The 21,613-nt window shown below is 37.5% G+C and overlaps 1 protein-coding gene across 1 annotated transcript in view; it reads left to right on the forward strand.

Annotated features, from left to right (window-relative positions):
* EPC2 (enhancer of polycomb homolog 2) overlaps positions 1-20,479 on the forward strand; it is a 40,388-nt gene extending 19,909 nt beyond the window's left edge. Inside the window, exons 3-14 of the mRNA XM_084523291.1 lie at positions 1,092-1,237; positions 2,613-2,819; positions 3,565-3,713; positions 3,987-4,119; positions 6,004-6,195; positions 6,523-6,612; positions 8,204-8,349; positions 8,451-8,794; positions 14,983-15,119; positions 15,585-15,744; positions 17,440-17,773; positions 19,205-20,479. Coding sequence (XP_084379417.1) covers positions 1,092-1,237; positions 2,613-2,819; positions 3,565-3,713; positions 3,987-4,119; positions 6,004-6,195; positions 6,523-6,612; positions 8,204-8,349; positions 8,451-8,794; positions 14,983-15,119; positions 15,585-15,744; positions 17,440-17,773; positions 19,205-19,277 — 2,111 coding nt within the window. The 3' untranslated portion in view covers positions 19,278-20,479. The remainder of the gene's footprint in view (positions 1-1,091; positions 1,238-2,612; positions 2,820-3,564; positions 3,714-3,986; positions 4,120-6,003; positions 6,196-6,522; positions 6,613-8,203; positions 8,350-8,450; positions 8,795-14,982; positions 15,120-15,584; positions 15,745-17,439; positions 17,774-19,204) is intronic.
* Positions 20,480-21,613: the final 1,134 nt, after the last annotated feature.

Here is a 21,613-nt window from a genome sequence, read left to right on the forward strand (position 1 = left end):
AAATGATTTTTAGCATCATTCTCCTGATTCTGGTGTTTCCTGGGTCCCCTCAGAGTGCACCAGGAAGCTTGGTAGCAGAGTTGTTCTCCGCGTTGACACTCGGATACAGCCATCACTTAGGAAGGTAGAGATAAGATAGTGCTTTGATTTGTGGTCCAGTACAAATAGAATATATTTCAACAAGCCTTCACTGCTGTTGGTGCAATAATTATTTGAAGTGTTGAAGTTAGTGTTTCACCCTTTGTAGTTTTATATGAAACATCAGTTGCACCTAATAAGAGTTGTTGCTGTATAGGATTTTCTCATACTTCATGTAAACAAAATTGCTGCTATGTTATCTCAATGATGATTTCCTTCTGCTTTTTGTAGGACCAGAAACTTTGCCTAAGTATGGAGAATGACTAGGGCAATGTGTAATAAAGCTATGAGCTTTGCTGTAAAGTCAGGAGCGTACTGTTTGAAGAGCGTGGAGAAAGATTCAGGTTCTACGTCTAGAGTTGAGTTGCTTTTGGAGAAAAAGTAACACGCCTTCCCACAAGATTGGTCTAGCCTTGTTACAGTTGGTTACACAAGCTATTTTTTTTAATTTAGCCTATTAAATATTTTAATAATTTAATTTAGTTGAATTACTTAAAAATGGGCAACTGAAATTGTATTGGAACTTCCATTTAAGTACTTTTCTCTGAGTATGGGATTTGACTGAAAATCATCTTACTTGTTAAGAATCTTACTGTGATATTATGGAGGAGCTGTATTATAACAGCACAAAAAAGCACTTTTGCTTTTGTTGTGCAGGGAGATATTAAAATTTGTATGCCCCTATGGTAATTTTTAGAAGTAAAGCTTTTTTTCCCATCACCCCTTCAAGCTGCATTAAAAGAAAATGAGCTTTCCCTGATTACCCGTTGTATAGGAAGCCAAAGACAAGAAGCTTCTGAACACTGTCTTAGTTCTTCTATATGGGGACACATTTTAGTGTAAAGAGAAGTGTCGTGGCAGAGGTCTGCTGATTTTATGGATGGCTTTTGATTTCTGGTTGTCAGATGCGTGCTCTTGTATTCACTTATTTCTTGTGTGTGTTTTTGTTTCAGCCTTTAATCTGGACAATGAACAGCCAGATTACGATATGGACTCTGAGGATGAAACCTTACTGAACAGACTAAATCGGAAGATGGAAATCAAGCCACTGCAGTTTGAAATAATGATCGACAGACTTGAAAAAGCCAGTTCTAGTCAGGTATCTTGCTGCGCTAAGAAATGGCTCAGCTATTTCTCATTTGTGGTGGGGTGGTTCTGTGTTTTTTTTTTTTTTTTTTTTTTGGTTGGTTGGTTTAGTTTGGTTTTTGTTTTTCAGTTCATTGTATTTCCGGGTAAGTGGGTAAGAATGTTTGTGTGAGTCTGCAGAACTACAGAAATCTCATTGCTGTCTTTATTGGTAACTTAGGAAAATAAGTGGAGAGCAGGAGTATAGGTGAGTGGGTGCATGTGTGGTGGTGGGGCTTGGTATTAAACTTTTTAATGCTTAATCATAATAAGTTACAAGAAGACAACTTAAAAACCATCTACTTTTACCTGCTTTGGCATGAAAGGAGCTGATAGTGGTTGGTGGGTGTACAGATTTGTCTATAAATGTCTATGAGAATCCAGATTGTTTTCCTTTCACTTGGTACAGAGGGCATTGACTTCAGTTGAAGGTAAGAGACTTTGATGCACAGACAGCAAAGCAAAGGGTTTAAGACTGAGCCCTTGTGGTATAAACTGCAGTGATACAAGAAAGACAGTTGTTCTCCAGGTCAGACTCAAAGGCTGGTTTCCTTGCTGTAGGAACAAGCACGTGGTGCCAGTTATTTTATCAGAAGGGTGCCAGTATTTTAGGCCTAAGTTCCTGAGCTGTTAGAGGAGACCATTGTCTGGAGAAGGATCTTGAATTCAGAAAATTGCTCAGAAACTGTACCTGACGGATCAGTTTCTGACATGTAACTTTGAAGTATGTGGAGTTATTTCTCAGGGAGTCGAAGAGTTCTTATACCAGGAAGCGTATGTTTAGGGAAACAAATAACAGAAAAGCCCATATGTGCACATGAAGCATTATAATTGCTCCTTACAATATAGCCTCTCTTTTGGAGGTGTGTAAAGAGAAATCCCTCTCTATATAAGAAATTTTCATGGGACTCCTGTAGTTTTTTCTGCTTAACTTGAGAGATTGCAGTGTGTATGTTTAAGCTGCTTCTGCTTTTGGGCTGCAGAAATTTTCAGCTGACTTTGACTAGGTCTTACCTGAGCTCTGTGATACAAATGGTAAGACAAAAACAACTCCTCCAGGTTATTGGAGCTTAAGAAACAAATCAGTTTTTGTCAGTATGCCCAACGTTCCTTCTAGACCTGTATGAAAGGCTCTGAGGACTGATGATGCTGATCCAGAAAAGCTGGGATCTAAGTTAGGAAGACCAACTGGTGGCCTAAGTGCTTGGATTTAGATCAGGGTTCTTTTCCAGAAAAAGAGAGAAAAGGAGAAAAGGATCAAGTTTATTTAGAAAGTGTAGAAGACACGTGAGTGACTTTCTTCTTGCCCCACCCCATCGTAATTGCACTTTCTGAATATTCTCTTTTAGCTTGTAACACTTCAGGAAGCTAAATTGCTGCTAAATGAGGATGACTACCTTATTAAGGCTGTATATGACTACTGGGTAAGAAAGCGTAAGAATTGCAGAGGACCATCTCTCATCCCTCAAATCAAACAAGAAAAGAGGGATGGCTCCACCAACAACGACCCTTATGTTGCCTTTCGGAGGAGAACTGAGAAGATGCAGACAAGAAAGGTAATGTCATTTTAAATTCTGCACTGGTAGGAACCATTTAATTCCTTGCCAGTGTATGGCAGGATCAGTCCTTTGCTATCCACAGTTACTGATTTGATTGTTTGTCTGTATTAATAGTTGCAACGTTGCACCTAAACTTCAAACCTGTTTAAATGATGTAGTCAGTTTCAGTCCATTTCTAATCTGTTTTCTATGCCAATTTACAATTTGTCCATTTTCTAGAAAGCTGAAAGCCAAAGGCTGATTTATAGGTTTGCAGACTACAGTGAAAGAGAGGAAAACTCTTCCATTTACCACCTAGTAAACAATTCAGGTTTTGTATTTGTGGCACTTTGCCATTCGTATCAATTCATGCTAAGACTGATGGAAAAGGCTGGGTAATTAAAAATCTGTACATAAGTGCATGCAACCTCACAGTGTATAGAATCAAAGTGGAAAAAGCTTTAGGCACCAAGACCTGAGTTCCTTGTTCTGACAAACTACCACTGGTTTGGTAGGTAATCTGAGTGGAGAGAGCATGGGGAAAATGAGTGAAGAGTTCCTCTTCAACTTAATCTTGAGAGCTGGTTTTCCTTTGCTTTTCGTGGCATCTACCAATGAGGTTATGTGCTATGAAAAGTTTCTTCTGAATGTACTATTGCTTCTCACTTGCAGCAACAGTATGGTGGTGTTTTTTTCAAAAATGTTGCTAGTTATGTCTCACAGGCTTTTCTTTTGATGTGAAATTTTCTTAATCTTTCAATAGAATCGAAAGAATGATGAAGCATCTTACGAGAAGATGTTGAAATTGAGAAGAGAGTTTAGCAGAGCCATAACAATTTTGGAGATGATTAAGAGAAGAGAGAAAACAAAACGCGAGCTATTGCATTTAACATTGGAAGTTGTAGAGAAAAGGTAAACTTTGAAATTGTTTGTATAAAGTCATCTATAATGCTAAGGCCTTAATTTTCATTAATTAAGTTTGAAGATACCTCCTGTAATTTCTTTCTATATGGATGTTAGCCTTCAGCAAACGTGTGGCTGAAGGCTTATATTACTCTGTAGAGTTTAGAAGCTAAAACAGAAGGGTTTTGTGCAGCCTGTTACTTGTTCTTCAGGCATTTCCCAGTGGAAAAGCACTGTTATATTTTTAATCACGTTTCTTTTTTTTTTTTTTCCTAATTGAAGGTACCATCTAGGTGATTATGGAGGTGAAATCCTCAATGAAGTGAAACTTAACAGACCTGAAAAAGAGATGAGCACAACTCCATCCACTCTTCATAATGGAAATCATCACAAAGTTCAAGAATGTAAAATTAAGGTAACCTTTCTTCTGCTGCAAGTCCGTTATTACCTGTTATTCTGGACATACCCTGCAGATGTATGCATTGAAAGACTATCTAGCGATCTGTTATGCTTGTTCAACGTTTGTCCTCTTTCTCACTTAAGTTTTAAATGGCCTGCATCACCAAAACAGCAGCTTTGTAGTAGCCACTTTCTCACAGTTCTGTCCATTTCATGCTAAGATGATGTAAGTATGAATGCTTTATGTGGGAATCAGGACTTCAAGACTGCAAAATAGGGGGAATTATTGTTCCTTTTCCCTTTGACAGGAGACCAGAGCACTGAATTTTTCTGCTAGTGTTGTCTATGAATACTGATTAGCCTTCAGTGCAAAGAGTTTGGCTTAACAGCTAGAATGGTCAAGGATTTTAGGAGCTGTTCTGAACTGTGGCAACGCTTGCAGACAGAAGAATATAACTGCTTTATCTTGTTGCAAGCAACAAAAATGTTGCAAGCAACATTGGTTTTAAAACAACTTAATGGAATTTGTAATAGCAGTTGCATTACTACAGGGGCACGTACACTTCTCATTAGGAAGGTATTTATGCTGCGTGGTTTGCAGGTGTAGCAACACAGGAGCTATTCTTCAGTATTTTGTTTGTTTTTTTTAAATTCTCTTGTGGACAGTGAAACAATTACTTAGCAGTCACCTTTTTCCTGCTACAGTGTCATCTTACATTTTAAATATGTAAGAATGTAGTAGATTATATGGGGGTTACATATTGTTTAATGGTGGTAGGACTTTTTTAAGCTTTCTTAGTTCACCGTAAGTAGGGAGCTTTATGTTTAGTATGTATAGAATACGTGAGCACACTGGGAATGAAATGAAGTACAGGAAGAACCTGCAGGGAGACATGCTGTATGACGTCTGTAGCAAACTACTGGATTTTTAGTCTTCTTAGTGTTTCTACTCACTTCTATGAGGTTGTATTAGTTGTAAGCTTGTTTTCACTTGTGTTTGTGTGACTTGATGGCTGTTACTGTATAATCACATTCAAATCAAGATATGTTTTTAGAGAGAGAATCTGAAATAGAAGTTATTAGGAGTTGAACACCTTTTTGAAGTTTGTATTTAGCACCTGCGACACCCAGTGGTCACCAAATGCGATACAAATCCCTCTCCTTGCTTCTCTTTTGTTCAGCCTTCTGTTTCTCATCTCCGGTTGTGCAGCTGAGTTCTGTCACTGGAGTTAGTTTTAGTCAGCTATTGAAAAGTGGTAATTTGGGGGAAATTTAAATGCTTTAAAAACTTCAATGGCTTTTACTCTTTAAATGAAAATTTTGGAAGGAAAAGTAATCTATCTAATTTAACAGCTTTGAAGTTTAAAAGCGTTTTTGTTCAAGTGAACAGTTTAATATTACTCGAGTTGCTTACTTCAGAGGACTTATGTCAGCAGAACCTTAAAAAATAAACAATGTAAAAACTAATAGCATTAAATCTCAGAAAAGATGGAAACAATGCAAGAAACAGAAAACTTAACGTTACTTGTGAACAGTTTTGAGCAGTTGAGAAAATTCTAAGTGATTGATGTAGAAAATTGAGGCTTAAGAAAATAATTGGAATAAGATTTCCAATTACAATATACTGAGTGTACTTAAAAGAAAAAAGGAATCTTAACTTAGTCATTTAGCTTGAAGGCTTTCAGTTTATTAATAAACCTTTCTAAAGATAACTAGAGGCAAGTTTTGGGGTTTTTCAGACCTTTTCAATAAATTTTGCAATGTGTGTCTGAAGTGGTCCTCAAAAGCTGCATGTTGAGAGGCTCTGCAAGATGAGCAGTAATGTTTTTCTGAGGCACAAGATGAAGAAACGAGATTAATCACGTCATTTGCTGAACTGTTGTGTGTTCTTCACAAACAGCATCCTCATCATTCATCTCTAAAGGAGGAGGTATCAGATGTTGTCCGTCAAAAGAAGAAGTATCTAAAGAAACCTAAAATAGAGTGTGTGGTAACTCCTCAACAGCCCTCTGCTGAGCCCTTGCCTGTTATCAACAAGAGTGATATTAAACAGTATGACTTCCACAGTTCAGACGAAGACGAGTTCCCGCAGGTAATAATCTGTTAGAAAATTTTAGCCTACAGAAAATGAAAAACTCAGCTACCTGTAATTTGGACAGCATAGTTTGAAATAGCAAATAACTGTTGGATGGTTGATTTATACGTAAGACAGTTGCATTTTTATTTTTTTCCTTTGTGTTCTAAGCTATGTTTCAGAGAAGATTGTATTTATTATATAAATGTCAATTCATATTATATATACCTGTGGAGTATAAAATATATTTTTACTGTATGAGCTAATTAGTTGTATTAAATATTTTATTACATGCCTGTTATATACATATGGCAGTTGGAAGAATGACTTTATTTTCTGGTTTAGGTACCCTCACCAATATCGGAAGCAGAAGAGGAAAATGATCCTGATGGACCTTGTGCTTTCAGGAGAAGAGCAGGATGCCAGTATTATGCTGTAAGCTATCTGCTCTTGGATGTAATGTGGTTTTTTAGCTTTGTACTTTTAATTTCAGTGCTAATATAACAATTCTTCTGTTTCCCACTTTCACTACCAAAGCCTTGACAATTTGGTGAAACTCTGGAAAAAATAGAGTTTTTCACAGAATATTTCTCCTTGTCTATTCCAATTACCTAAAGGTAATACAATGCACTGCCAGCAGCCCAATTAAGCCATTGCCAAAAAGGAACAATTCCTCCCAGCTCCCTCACTTTTCCTCACGCATCTTTTTTTTCTAGCTTCTAAAGCTTGTTAGCTGCTAGTTGTCTCAGTTCTCAGACCTGCTGAGAGATTTTGCTGGGGCACTGAGGAAATCTTGCTGTGGAAGTGGAGAGATCTAACCTGATAAGGGTTTTCTGTGGAGTTAGGTCAAAACTTTTGTTTTGAAATCATTGCAGGCTTCTCTCTTGTGTAGAATTAATGCTTTCTTCTCCTTACCCTCTGAGTTAACTTTGCCAACAGAAATCAAGATGACTGAAATCTGGTTTTGATTATTTTCTGTTACTTTCCTATTGCTCTTTAGAAACAGGTTATTTAAGTGGCTTAATATTAGGCTGCATTTTTAACTCCTGGAGCCATTTGCTTTGTTTATCTCTTTATGTAAATTGAACCTCTAGCACTTCAGTTGCTGTAAGTTTCATTTGATCATGAAAACTGATTATTTTAAAGAATATTTATTACTGTCGCATAAGGCATTTCAGACAGCAGTTTTTGTTAGTAAAGGTTATGCAGCTTTGAGTTTATTATAAAGAAGATTTTCATGGAGTAATAAAACTACCCTAAGGTAAGTTAATTCAGGATGTACACTGTCAGGGTCTGGTAATTGAATGCTGTGTATTGAACAAAGACTGTGCAGATCAGCATCTGTTACCCTTGGCAGTGTGGGTTTCACAAGTAAGGCTAAACTGCGAATTTAGGATCCCCTTTTGAAAAATATCTATGCACTTAAGTCCCACGTTGTTTGACTTGGGAATTGTTGTCACTGCTTTGTACAGCTGATGCAGTGGGATCCAGGTGGATGAACAGGGCGCCTGGGTATTTCTTCGATCACAATAAGTACTAAAAGTATCCTTCTATAGGGTGATACCTAACACTGGACTTGTGTGTCTACTTTTAAGAGGTTTCTGTTGATAATTTTTTCATTATATATGTGTATATATATATATATTTATAGACAAAAGCTTTTATCCTACTGACCCCTTACTAAAAGACCTAGACAAATTTGTGAAGGGTAGGCCATCAGCTGATTATAAAACATAGTCAAGATGCAGCCTTTTACGCAGATAATCCGTGGGCTACTTAGAGCCTGAAACTCAAAGGCTGTAACAATGAAAAAAATCGCTTCCTGTCTTTTATACATGACAACAAAATGTCAGATGAGCTGTTAGCAGGTGGAGGTAGTGGGCCAGATGAACCTGTCGGAGTAGGACAGAATCCAGTGGTAACTCCGTGGATGTCTTCAGGGTTTTTAATACCGTGTTGCACCTTCTAAAATAGTTCAGTAACCTAACCACTGAGTGCAAAATTGCTTTTTCTTTATTCTTTACAGCCTCGTTTGGACCAAATTAATTCTCCATATGAAAATTCAGAATTGGCAGAATTGGACAAACTGAGGTTCAGGCATTGCCTTACAACCCTTACAATTCCAAGAAGATGTATAGGATTTGCGAGAAGACGAGTTGGCAGGGGTGGAAGGTACAATTGTGTTATTTTTACTTTGTTACCCTTCGAAGGATAAAAGTATTTAAAAAGAGAGAATTAAACTAACATCTTTTTTTCCATCTTTTTTTAACCAGGGTTATAATGGACCGAATATCTACAGAACATGATCCTGTCTTGAGGCAGATTGACCCGGAAATGCTGAACAGTTTTTCAAGCTCTTCCCAGACTTTAGACTTTTCTTCTAATTTTTCACGGACCAATGCTTCCAATAAACGTTGTGAAAACAGACTGTCCCTTTCTGAAATACTAAGCAATATCAGATCATGTCGACTGCAGTGTTTTCAGCCAAGGCTACTAAATCTCCAGGACAGTGATAGTGAAGAATGTACCTCAAGGAAACCAGGGCAGACTGTGAATAACAAAAGAGTTTCTGCAGCATCTGTAGCTTTATTGAACACCAGCAAGAATGGCATATCAGGTAGGCAAGGCTTTAAATTCTTAAGGGACTGAAATTATTAAATTCAGTGGGTTTTTTGGTTTTGTATTTGGGACTGGAGTGATAACATCTTCACTAGTGATATGGAACTAAAGCCAAGATGCAAGGTAACTATTTTATAGTTCTTAGATTTTTTTTCTTCAAACAGTTCTGTTCCTCCTGCTTTAATTTGAGTTTTAAAAGAATCTCGATGAAGTGCTAAACTCCAACATGCAAAGGAGGGATTCTGCTTGTATGTCAGGATTGCTTACATGTGATTGAGACATTTATTGGCCTAAAATTCTTTAGGGACAGAATTATGCTCTTTATGAATGCAAATGAGAAGCAGTGAGGCTTTTTTTTGGGGGGTAGGGCGGGAATACAGCAGCAACAGGGTCATGTTGCTTTTTTTTTTTTTTTAAAAAAAAAAAAAAACAACTTGCTAAACATCTCAAGAAACCAGCAGTGAGTTAGTAAACTTAATAAGCAGGCATGAAAAAGTTGCAAAACTGTGTTTTCTGTTATGTCATAGTAAAAATTTTGACAGTAGAAGCCTCCAGTGATGTAGACAGTCAGAGCATCCAGCATTCTCCACATTCTCCACTATCAGAAAATCAACAAGTGTAGATTAAGAGCGATAGGGGATTTCCTTTTCCCTTAAAGGTGATCTCTTGCTCTCATTGCCAGTCTTTTGCTATTCAGCTTTATGACCTTTTTAACTCTAAATAAGCAAGACAGCAGTTCACATACAAACAGTTTTACATTTAAAGTAAATAAAATCTCTAGTAATATCTTCACAAGAATACAAAATATATGCAATGTTACTCTGATCTTTGTATCCCTTGTTAGTTACGTGGATGTAGAAGCACTTACATTGGAATTAAAACTACCAGAAGCAAAAAAAAAATGCTTTAAATCTACATTTTTGGTCTTCTTTGCTTCATATACTAGGAGTTGTAATTACTTAAAATTGAACATTGTAACTTTTATACTAGTAAAAGTGTGTATGATTCTTAAAAATGCCAAACAATTGGAGATATGCCAAAAGATCTATTACCAAGCATCAGTAAGCATTTGAGTATGTTCCTATCTATTGTGTACTTACAGAACTTGGTGTTGTAAAACAGGGTAATTAGAGGATACAATAGGCTGATTCCAGATCCCGTAATTAACTTCACGTGGACGTGGAATGCTCCATCTCTTTTAAAACCAGTTGGAGGATTTGGGACTTAATCTGTAATAACATACCTTTAGAAATTCATGCGTAGAAATTAAATTTCCTGAAGACAAAAGCAATTTTCTTTACATGATGGTTTTAAAAGATTGAATGTTAGCTTATTAAATAACATCAGGATAGTACTGACATAAGCACAGAATGCTTATTCCAGCCTAATACTTCTATACTTCATTTATTTTTCAATATAGTCGTTGCAACCTTTATATTGTGTTCTCTCTCATGGAGAGATTTGCACAAGAATAATTTTCTGCTGTATGAAGAGAACGGATATAACGTGCTATGATCATATTTTGTATAATTTCTTTTTGTAAGGAACTTGAAGGGCTGGAGAGTTGCACCTGTAGCAGGAAGGGGCAGTTTTGTGTGATGGGATTATTGATAAGAATCAAGAGATGTGGTGTTAATGCAAATGCAGAAAATAGAAGGGAATACTATTTGTCAGAGTTAAGGACGTGAAGCGTGGACCGTAAGCTGTAAGGAACAACGAAGAATTTGCTGATAGTTCTTTATGTAAGAGGAGCAAGTAATGCTGCAAGATTTCTGTTTGAATGAAAAAAGTATGATGACATCAAGGTAAGGAAAGTTGCTTAAAAAGATATAGGATAAGTTAATTTTTTCTATAGAGTTTTTGATGATAGTATAATAAGTATCAATAGATGACCAAAGGATTAGCTAGATGTAAACTTAAAAGTTTACATACTTTTCTTTAAGGTTTTGAATGCTGCTGCGGAGACCTCTCTTCCCTGAGGATGGAGTACACCTAAAAAATGTAGGGTAGTATCTTGAGGTGGAAGCTGATGTATCTGAGTGAAAGAAAAAGGTTGAAGAGATTTGTTAAATATCCATACCTGGCTTTAGTATGTAACAGCTAGAGGATGGATAGCACATAATAAAACAAAAATGAGAACAGCATTTTAGCAGTGTGTTGAGCGCAGGCGGGGGGTGGGAGGGAAGGGCTCTGTTTTGGTAGGGAACTGCGTATACATGGGGGGAAAAAAAGCTCTTAATCAGGTAACAGTCTCATCAAGACTAAAGAAGAAAATCGTTGGTGCTACATGGTAAATTAATGACAGAGCTCATATAATTACTATGATTACTAGCACTCCTATACTATAGGGTTGGAACTGTTAGGGGAAGAACTAAAATGAAAGAATAGAGTAATACATTTTAATGATAGAGATAACAGTGAAATATGTTAATGTATAAAACAAAATCTGATGGTTCCAAGCCACTTCATAGAGAAATAACTTGTTTACGTTGTATAATCCTGACAATCTGTCTGAAGACTACATTTGGGTGAGAATAGTGATACCTCAGTAGCTGAAATGCGTTATGCAATTTATGGTTTTGGAAGACCTTTTCCTTTCCAGATTGAAATTACAAAACAGATCTGGCAATTCTATTAAAAGATCAGATGCCATAAGGTAACAAAACTCTCTAGCAAGGAACTGAGCCACCAAGAGGAGCTACTGTTCTAGATTTGCTCCTTAGTAAATGGCAAATAAATTTTAGAAGGGCTCATCAAAGTCTGGTTGTGCATTAAGTCAGCACAGGTAACCCTAGTGGGTTTATTAAAATAATTCTTTGAGGGATAATTGTTGAAATCAGTTAATTCTATAGGAGATTTACCTGCAAGCATAAAGCAATGTGTGGAGAAAACAATGGCAGTACTAAAACTGTTTATTTTTAGTTTAGAGAAGACTTGGAGTTGCTTGCTTTGGTTTTCGTTGCACAGGAATATTTAAAGTTAATTGTGCATCATATTTTCACTTAATATTAAATAAAACAACTAATAAAATGGGATTTCCCAAATGCTAGGCACTGTGCAAGCAGCAAGAAAGACTTGGTGTCAGTAGTCTTTTCTTGAAAATGCCTAATCAGTGCATGACTAAAGAGCCCCTGTTCCCACACTAATTTTTTTCTCTTGCTTGTGTTTTGACAACCCCAACTGGGAGAACTGAATTTGAGGAACTCTGAGATAAGGTCACTGAAATCATCTTATCCCTCTGATCAGTTGTGTAAACTTTCTGAAGTCTTGCACGTTATATCTGAAAAGCTAAGCTGGTGTCTTTGCCAAAGCCAATTTTGGAAGAATTCTGTTTAACCTAAAGGGAGAGAAACTGCTGATGGGATGCAGCTGGCTCTTAGGATAGGTGGTGGAGGAAGGAAGCTAGGAGGAACTTGTAGGAACTTACAGATGGCACTACTGACACCGGCAAGCTAAGATTTAACTGGCTGTGTGAATTCTGAGAGTGCAGCTCATCTCATTTATGGAACTGAAGTAAGATAAAGACTTCAGGCAAAGTTTCCAGCAGTTTGCAGGACACCGTGTTGCGTTTGGCTTCCAGGCTGCTTCAGCTGCCCGTTGCAGTGACCCACTCAAATGGTATCTGTTTAGTTCCCATGGCCGTACAGAATAAACCAGCATTCTCAGCTGAAGAATTTGGCTTACGGAACAAGCTTTTACCTTTTAGAGGTATTTTTCCCAGAATTAAATACCATGGAGCAGTAATTAGATTACTGAAATACCGCCTTTTCGGGCAGCCTGATGGATGATCTTTGATTAAAGCCTTCAAATCCTAAGAGAAATGATATACTAATCTAAGCTGAAGATGTGAAGGAGGAGGAGAGGAAACTAAAAGACTTAATTTCACATTGACTTTTTATGCTTTTCTGTTGTAGTACTTTGTTACAGCCAGACTGTGATAAAATAACTATAAAGAAAAATCCTGTTGGCAGTGGAAATTGAAGTTCTGGTAAATAGAAGCTTTTAGGAGAAGTGCCGAACCCTTGTGCTTACCTGTGACCTTAAAGGCTACCTTGGGGTACTGTAGGAGTTGGATTTGTTAAAGACCCTTCATTTGTTTGGTTTTTGCAGAAGGAAATGATAGTAAACGTGCTAATGAGCAGCTGCTGTTTTATAACAGCAGAGCTCAGTGTGACCGAATAAACATCTGGTGACAGGTACAGAACCGAGTGGAGTTTAAACATGTCACTGCAGAGGAAGCAATCATTACATCACTGGGGTCATCTTCCCTGTAACATGGCTTCGTGTCAAACTGAGGAGGCTGAAAACATACGACTGACCCACAGGCTAGCCTTAAATTGGATGCTGGTTTGCAGTTTGAGGCTGTTTCCTACATTGTCTTTACAATTCATAGCAGAATGGGACTTTCAGTCTCAATAAATGCCCCTTAACCGCAGACGAATAATAGCGAATTGTGGCTAAATGTATTGTAGACATCTCTTTGCATGACATATAAGCTGGTTCTGAAATATTTTTAACAAAACAAAAGGCATGTTCTGGAATTTGTTACCTCAGAGCTTAAAAATAGAACTGCCTACATACGTCATGTTCCATAACGCTCTTCTTGGCTCTGTTGCCTTTAGTAACGAAACACATTTTGGGAGCCTGTTGAGAGGGAACCTAGCAGGTTTAGCTGACTGAACTGGGAGTGAAATGCTTGTAATTGGTAAAAATCCTCCTGGGGAACACTCAGCACAATTAACGGGCGGAGGGAATTTTAGAATATGTTGGAATGGATAGTAAAATCCCAATAATCTAATAGGATTAACTGTATGAATCATGGGATTAAGTGCCCTCCTTACATAGTTGAAGCTTGTTTTAATGATGTAGCGGTAGGGAGGAGGTTTCCCTAGTAATTTCTAAATAGCCAGCCTGCACTTTGGCACCTCTTCAGAAGAGAATTTCAGGACAGCCGTACTACAGGAGTGCTGCAGCCAGTAAATGAAAAACCCAGACCCTGTAAGATAGCTCACTTTGGATTTTGTTAGCTCATTGTTTCTTGGTGACATAAACACCTGCATTCTGCAGGAATATCATTTGAGATGAATGGCAGCTTCACTCTTAGGAAAATACAGTTCAAAATGTTGAAGTATAGTTAACAGCAATCTTTGAAAAATGAGTTCTTTTTACTTTTTCCTAGGAAAGCTTAGTTTTCAGGTTAGCACTGGCTGCACAAAACTCAGGTTTAACCATTAAACACTAGGCAGTATTTTGAATTTATCGTATTTGCAATATTTGGGGGGGTGGATAGGATATCGAAAACCACTGTTCCTGACTGCACCATTCCCTTCCTTACTTGTTGGGAGTCTGGTACCACTGGGGCAGTGCTAACTTGCTTCTTGCAAATAAATTCAGTATGTCACTCAAACTTTTTCAGTGGAGCAAGCTTAATAGGAAAGATAATCCTGTTCAGGTGAAACTTCAGCAAAAAAAATAAGGTGAAATTGGAAGGTCAGACTGGATTTGTTAAGTAAACATTGCTCTGTGCTATTTGCAAACATTGTTTTAGACACGGAGATTAGCTTTGTTGTTGTGTATTGGTTTCCCATCCTTTCAAGTGAGGATCGAAGTGCACTGAACTAGCTGGTACCCAGCCATACAAGTGACCCACGTAAGCTAGCACCTACAGATCGCATTGCTCTTGAAGTAGGTGTTGTTAAGTGTTAAAGCTGTGCTTCCTTCATGTAGCACCTCCTGGTATCAGAGGAGAGGGTAAGTTAAGGACTATAGGAAGGGAGGTTGTACTGGAATAAACTAAAAGTGTTTACTGTGAGAGCTGAGCTTAGTGTACTTCTTCCTCAGCGTGATTTTTAGGGTGTTCTTGTCCTCTGCAAACCAGGACAAGAATTTCTCAAAGCTTTTGCTTCAAGCTGCTGGAGAGACAACTACCAAAGATCGAGGCTGCTTAAAAGCAGAGAAAGCTGTGAATCCTTTTGTTTTAAATCGAATCGATGTTAAAAGAACACTATCAACAAGCTTAGTGTGGCCTCCCTTTTACATAGGAAAACATGAAAATCTTTGCAAGCATCTAACACGGTATAAGTTGTTCTCACCCAGTTGTTACCCAGCACTGGCCCATTCTTACATCTTAGCTGTATTTGTTTTGTGCAGGCATATTTCACACCGGCTTCCCTTTCTTTTCCGCAGTAACAGGGGGTATCACAGAAGAACAATTTCAGACACATCAACAGCAGTTAGTTCAAATGCAGAGGCAACAACTTGCTCAGCTTCAACAGAAACAGCAATCTCAGCATTCCTCGCAACAGACACATCCGAAAGCACAGGTAATGCACCTGAGAAGTTGTCACATGCTTCCATCTTCCTTTTGCTTACTGTGGTTTTAATCTCTCTTAAGATAGATATAATTTTATTATAACAAAAATGTTATAAGTTTTGTTATAACTAGATATAACTTCAGTAAATTGGTTAGATTTCAGAAGGAATATAGAACTAGTTTTGGTCAAGGTGCTTTTCCAGTTTACTTTGTAGTGTCTGGAAGATATTTGTGCCAGCTACAGCACAGACCACCTTTGTTTTCTCTATTTTGAATGAGAGCTTTTTAAACTTCAACCCCAAAACCTGTTGGGGGGGGTGTTTTCTTTATCTTTATACTACAACTGAGCTTTAAAAGTTGAGCAGCAAAGTTTATTTGCTGGTAATTTTGTGTTACAGCAATCCAGATGTAGTATTTTCCTTTGTACTTGCATAGTTTTAAAGAAATAAAAACACCTATTTTCTCATTCCTGCAGGGCTCCAGCACCTCTGACTGTATGTCAAAAACACTTGATTCAGCCAGTGCCCACTTTGCTGCATCTGCAGTGGTTAGTGCACCTGCTCCGAGTCGCAGTGAGGTAACGAAGGAACAAAACACCAGCCACAACAATATTAATGGTGTTGTCCAGCCTTCAGGTGATGATTTCTTAAAACTTATTATCTCATGCAGGGTTGAGAATAGGTCAAACTGGCTTATTTTGTATTTTCAGAATAATGTATTTGAGTTTGTTATAGCAGTAGTAGTAGCAGCTACAGTCTTAAATATTACTTTTAAATAATTTTGTGCAATGGCCTGCAGGTTAGTATGGTAATAACTGTTTGTTTACAATACCAAGGGTAAAATTGTTTTCTTTTGTAGGCTCTATCTCTTCATAATCTGTTACAATAAATACATTACTGCTAGCACTTTAATTACACATTGACAGTTAAAAAAAAAAAAAAAGCTTTAAAATAGTTAAATGCTTTTAAAAGAAAGAAGTTGCTATGTTGTCTGGCCATTATTTCACTTCCATATTTAGATGAAATTCTACTAATCAGCTACTTCTAGCAGCTCTTTTGACGTTACCATAAGTTTCAGATGTCATTGTACTTAATACAATTTGGAATTCCTTCCAAATTTAAGCGAAAGTGTATACAGTGGCATTCACTACCTGACTTCAACGCCCCATTTCTGGTCCTCTTTTACCAAAGGAGCAGTGCTGGTCAGGCCGGTGCAGTTGCCATGTTACCAGGAGAGAAATGTTATTTGGAATTTGCCATAACAAATAAAAGGCTTTCATAATAATTTGTAGTTTTAACAGTTAACGATGTGATCAGTTTTATAGACCTTCTGCCAGGCTGGGTTAATAATGAAATGAATAGGAGAAAAAACCACAGCTGAATAAAATCAATATACTGGAACAGTTCCAGGAAAGAAAAAAAGACAACTATGTATAACTCGCTGTAATATATCTCTGAGAGGACAGTGTTTTGAGGGGTATAAGATCAGGCACGTGTACCATGCTGATATCATCTTTATGGCTGATGAAAAACATTGCAAATATGCACATAAAATTAGATTTGTGTTACTGTTCCATAGCTGTAAATGACAGTGATAGAAAATAGCAATTCCAGTTTCATACAGGAAGGTTTAAATTAGGAAACATTAGTTGAAGACAGCGTTTTGCAGGAATAGGGAAAAAACATGCCTTGTTCTACAGCTATCAAAACTGGATCAGTGGATACTAAGAGGAAACTTGAGAACCTTTGGGTTGAATATAAGCTGTGCCTGATTTTTAGCTGGAATTTGAACCCCAAATTTCCTACTGCTCAGTAGTGCAGACAGCATTACTGCATAGTCTGGAAGGGGGCTTCTGTATTGCCTGGTCCTGGACCCCAAGTTTTGCTTCCTTGAGGGATGCTGGTCCCCAGAACCTCTCTATGTTGCCAGTCAAACAAGGTGGGAAGCAAGGAGGCGCTTCAAAGCATCAAAACTTGGCTTCTCTGTTGGTCTCTGTGTTGCCTAGCTGAGGTGTGAGCTGTTTGATTTACTTTTCTGGGGAATGTTGGTCCTTATTTAAGACACCTAAAATGAGGTACAGAAAGTTCAGCAATACAAAACCTCTGTGATATTGTCACCTCTTCTACTTCCTGATGTTTTTGTAAATTTTTAAGATTGTTAGTGTAAACTGGGAGTGTCTCTAAAATTTGTATTTTTTTGAAATCTTGAAAACAACCTACATGCAGAATTCCAGTGACATGTATGTTTAAAACATTACCCTGGGGTTTAATCTTTGACTTTGACTCTAAGTAATGGCATATTTTTAATTAATAATGTTTGCTTTGTAACAGGAACCTCTAGAACGTTGTACTCCACCAACATGGCTTTATCATCCAGCCCAGGGATTTCAACCGTTCAGCTTGTAAGGACAGTTGGCCACACCACCACAAACCACTTAATTCCAGCATTGTGCACAAGCAGCCCTCAAACTCTTCCCATGAACAATTCTTGCCTGACTAACGCAGTGCACCTCAACAATGTCAGTGTTGTTTCTCCAGTCAATGTGCATATCAATACAAGGACTTCAGCACCATCGCCAACAGCCTTAAAACTTGCCACAGTTGCTGCCAGTATGGACAGAGTGCCAAAGGTAACTCCTAGCAGTGCCATCAGCAGTATAGCAAGGTAAGTGTGTAGCATGCTGGTGAATAATTCTGTCTTACACTTGTGCTGCCTGAATAACTCCTGAATAACTCCTCAGGTGTGCCCAGCTCCCCACAAGAGCACTAAATAGAATCATTTCCCCCTCTGAGATTCCTCGGGGTAGCTTCAGCCTCACAAAAACATCCAGCTGCTGGCATCTTCAGCACGACTATGACAAACGATAAGAGACAACACAATGCTGTCTTTTTGCAGATTAATGCCCAGATAGCTTCTGCTGATTTTTGGCACTCTGGTTTTGGTAAACTTCAGTGTGTTTAAATGGCTTCATTTTAACCTTTTTCATTTGTCCATTCTCATTGCAGCCCCTTCTAGAAGACTCTCAAACTCTGCACATTCTCTCTACAGCTTTATGTAGCTGTATTGTAAGATGCAAACTGGCATATCTATTTTATACGTATATATGTGTATACACATTTTTATACAGAAAATAGGTATGAGCCAGCCTGCATCTTGTATTCATATATATAAAATTCTTTATATAAGAATATATAAAATTCACGTTGACTAGCAGCATTATCATTTTGGGATACTTAACTAGGTATTTGACAAGAGTGGCAGGAACTTGCAGTTGGTTAAATTTACTAAAAAGGGCAGTATTTGGACTTGAATGTCTCTGCTGGATTGTGTGGTCTCAAAGTCAGAACTGTTTATGGATTAAGAAATCAGAAAAAGGGCATTAGCAAATGTGGCTTATGGATTATTTCTCGATGCTTCTGGAGACCTTAAAAAGAGCTTCTGACATGCAAAATCACATGTATAATGCACTCACTGAATAGAGTGAGGAAAAGCTATTCTTAAATTAGTAATTGTGCTTTAAAGCATGCCTCTATAGCATTAGTCTGTTTAGCTCTTATTTCCATAAAGTCAGAGGGATATTTCAAGTAGTGTCAGCAAGTGCCTGAAAAAGAACCACCTTGGCTGAATAGGCCTTAGGCTTCTCTACAGGGAACGGTAATAAATTCAGAAAGAAATTAAGATTTCTTGTGCTAGTGCTGAAATGAAACAGAAAAAAAAAAAAAAAGGTTAGAACAATGCCTTGCTCACTAATAGAATAATTGGTAGTTGATACAGAGTCGTATTGGCCTATCTTGACTTTGTTCCTTCAGGAGACATTTTATTACTCTTATCCATAATTTAGGATGGTAATTTACAGTAAAATGCAATGAAGTTGGGTTGTCTTTGTTAATCTTGTAGAAGGCACTGCAGTGTTAATGGAAGTTCTTAAATGCCAGCACTTAGTTGTGTGATCTGTTTCTAGTGTACACGTTGGGGTTTGTCCCTGATCCAAGTAATAGCTGTGTAAAAACGCACAAAGCCTGTAAGAAATCATTGAAACTGCCTAAGGAAATATGTTCGTTCTACCTGTAATTATTGAATATTTCTTTGTTGCAGAGAGAACCATGAACCAGAACGACTGGGTTTAAACGGCATAGCAGAGACAACAGTAGCAATGGAAGTGACATAACCTCAAACCAGTGTCTCAACCTGTGCTAATGGTGTAGTCATTTATATTCCAACTGAATGCAAAATACAGCACTCTGTGGATCACAGAGAACTAAAATGGACCTAAATGGACTATCATTATATCGTGTATTAAGTCGATATATAATGTAAATTTTGTAAAATTGGGAAAATCACTACCTTGTAAAATAGTTTATTTGTATCATCAATATTATTTCTGTTACTTGAATAGTAGATATTCATCATCATGCTTTTGCACTTGAATTTGCAACTGAATGGATTAAAAAAATAATTCTTTAATGGGATCATGAGCATGAAATGGGATCCTGCATCACTTGTTTTAACTATTTATTTTGCCATGTTTACATTTTGTATCTTGTACAAATAAATCCAACTTTGTGTCTAAAAAAAAAAGTTAAAGATTCATAGCTAGGAGACAAAATTCTTGTAATTTTTTTCTAAAGGAAATGTAAAGTTTTCACTTGGTTCATTTTGTTTCACAATTTGACTAGATGGACTTTTTGGTAAATACTTTAGTGGCATTTCACTGTCAAATATGAAGTTCAAGGCAAAATAGTATTTTCTATTACTGTGCAGGGGAAAGGGATGGATCGATACATGCAAATTTAATGTAGTAACTCACTTTTCCATATATTTTGAATGTATATTTCTATTTATAATACCAGTTTATAAAAAATAATTACACAGGAAAAAAAAACTGACTAGGAAAATTATGCATCTAGCACACATGAAATTGTGCAGATATGAGAAAATTTTCAACTGATTACATTTTATCTGAAGACTGCATATTTTAACCGGCTTTAAAACTGTAACACACCACATAAAGGATATTTTACCAGGTATGTATTGCATTATATATCATTGCAATAATTATTGGATGTCTAGATATCGAGCCATCCCAGGTGGTGGGGGGGAGGGAGGGTTGTGGCAAGATTGTCTTTTCAATTTTGGAGAGTTTTCCTGTGGCTACAAGGCAAGTAACGGGTTGGAAAAAGTCTGACTGTAAGCGTTGGACACCTTCGTAGTGTAGTGTTTTAGTGACTTTTTTTATACGGTTCTTGTAAATTAGATACGTGTAGTGGTGTTTCAGAATGTTTGTTTATGCACTAGTTCAGACAACTTTCCCTGTTACTTGTTCTTGATAAGTGAAAACTGCAGGGAAATAAAAATACATATCAAAACATGGACATGTTGCATACGTGTTTATTTCACAAAGTGCAAGCAGTGTAAGCTTTAGGTGATGTGAGAGGTCTCTTGGTGGCTTTGACTGGAGCACGTGCACTTAACTCTCCAAAAGGTTTTGGTTTGTGATTTCTTTCCTGGCTCTTAAAGTATACAGTAGGGGAGGGATGGTCCAGTAGACTTGGAAATGATCAGGACAAGGGACAATTTCTTGTTCTGCCAGATATTATAACCTCAGATATTTTCTTGGTCGAATCATTTGAATTTTCTGCTGTTTGGTTCTCCACCTGTAATTTGAGTCATGTTCCACATTTCTTATAAATCACAGAATCTTGGAGGGAGCCTCAGGACATTGTCTGAGCAGCCCCAAGGTTGGATTACCTTCACAGGGCTTCATCACCGGATAATGGTTGCCAGGTGTCAGATTATTACATTAAGTACTTTTGCTTCTGAAGGAAATGACTTGTAACCACCAGGAGCTGGAAGATTTGTTTCCTGTAAGACGTACTTTGGCAGAAACAAGCATGCTACGGATCAGTTGCGAGGGACAATGCAAAGTAAAGCTCACAGGTTAATTTTGTGCTATTTTTTGTAATTTATATTCCTGAAATTCAGAATGAATTGTTACCCCTGTGAAGAGGTGACGTAGGCATAGATCTGTGCTCTTTTCTGAGAGCCAACCCTCGTTGGACTGCAGTTAGCGTGGCACTTTGGTGTTTTGATTTTTCTTTAAAGTATCTAAAAGAATAACTTGTGCATCTTATTTTAAAAAAGGAAAAGTGTGATTTTACCCTGTGTGTCATGAAGTCAGTATATTCTTCCTCTTAAATATCATACAGAGAGCTTCTTTTGATTTAAGTTGTGTTTAAATGTGTTTTGTCTTAGCTTCTGTGAGTTAAAAATGGGCAGTTAAACACTGAGAGCTTGTTGGAAACTCAATACCCAAAATCAAACTCTTTTTTTGTGTAACTGGTGCTTTATTTTCTCTTCACTATCAAGTCCACAAGGAGAGAGGATATTGGATTGTATCTTTGGAGAATACTCAGACGCATGGTACTTCAGTGGTACTGCCTTGATCAGGCAAAACATAGCAGCAGGACTGGGGTTTTCAGCATGAGGGAGAGGCCTCTGTGCAAG

The sequence above is a fragment of the Aythya ferina genome (assembly GCF_964211825.1).
Source record: "Aythya ferina genome assembly, chromosome: 6".
Lineage (NCBI taxonomy): Eukaryota > Metazoa > Chordata > Aves > Anseriformes > Anatidae > Aythya > Aythya ferina.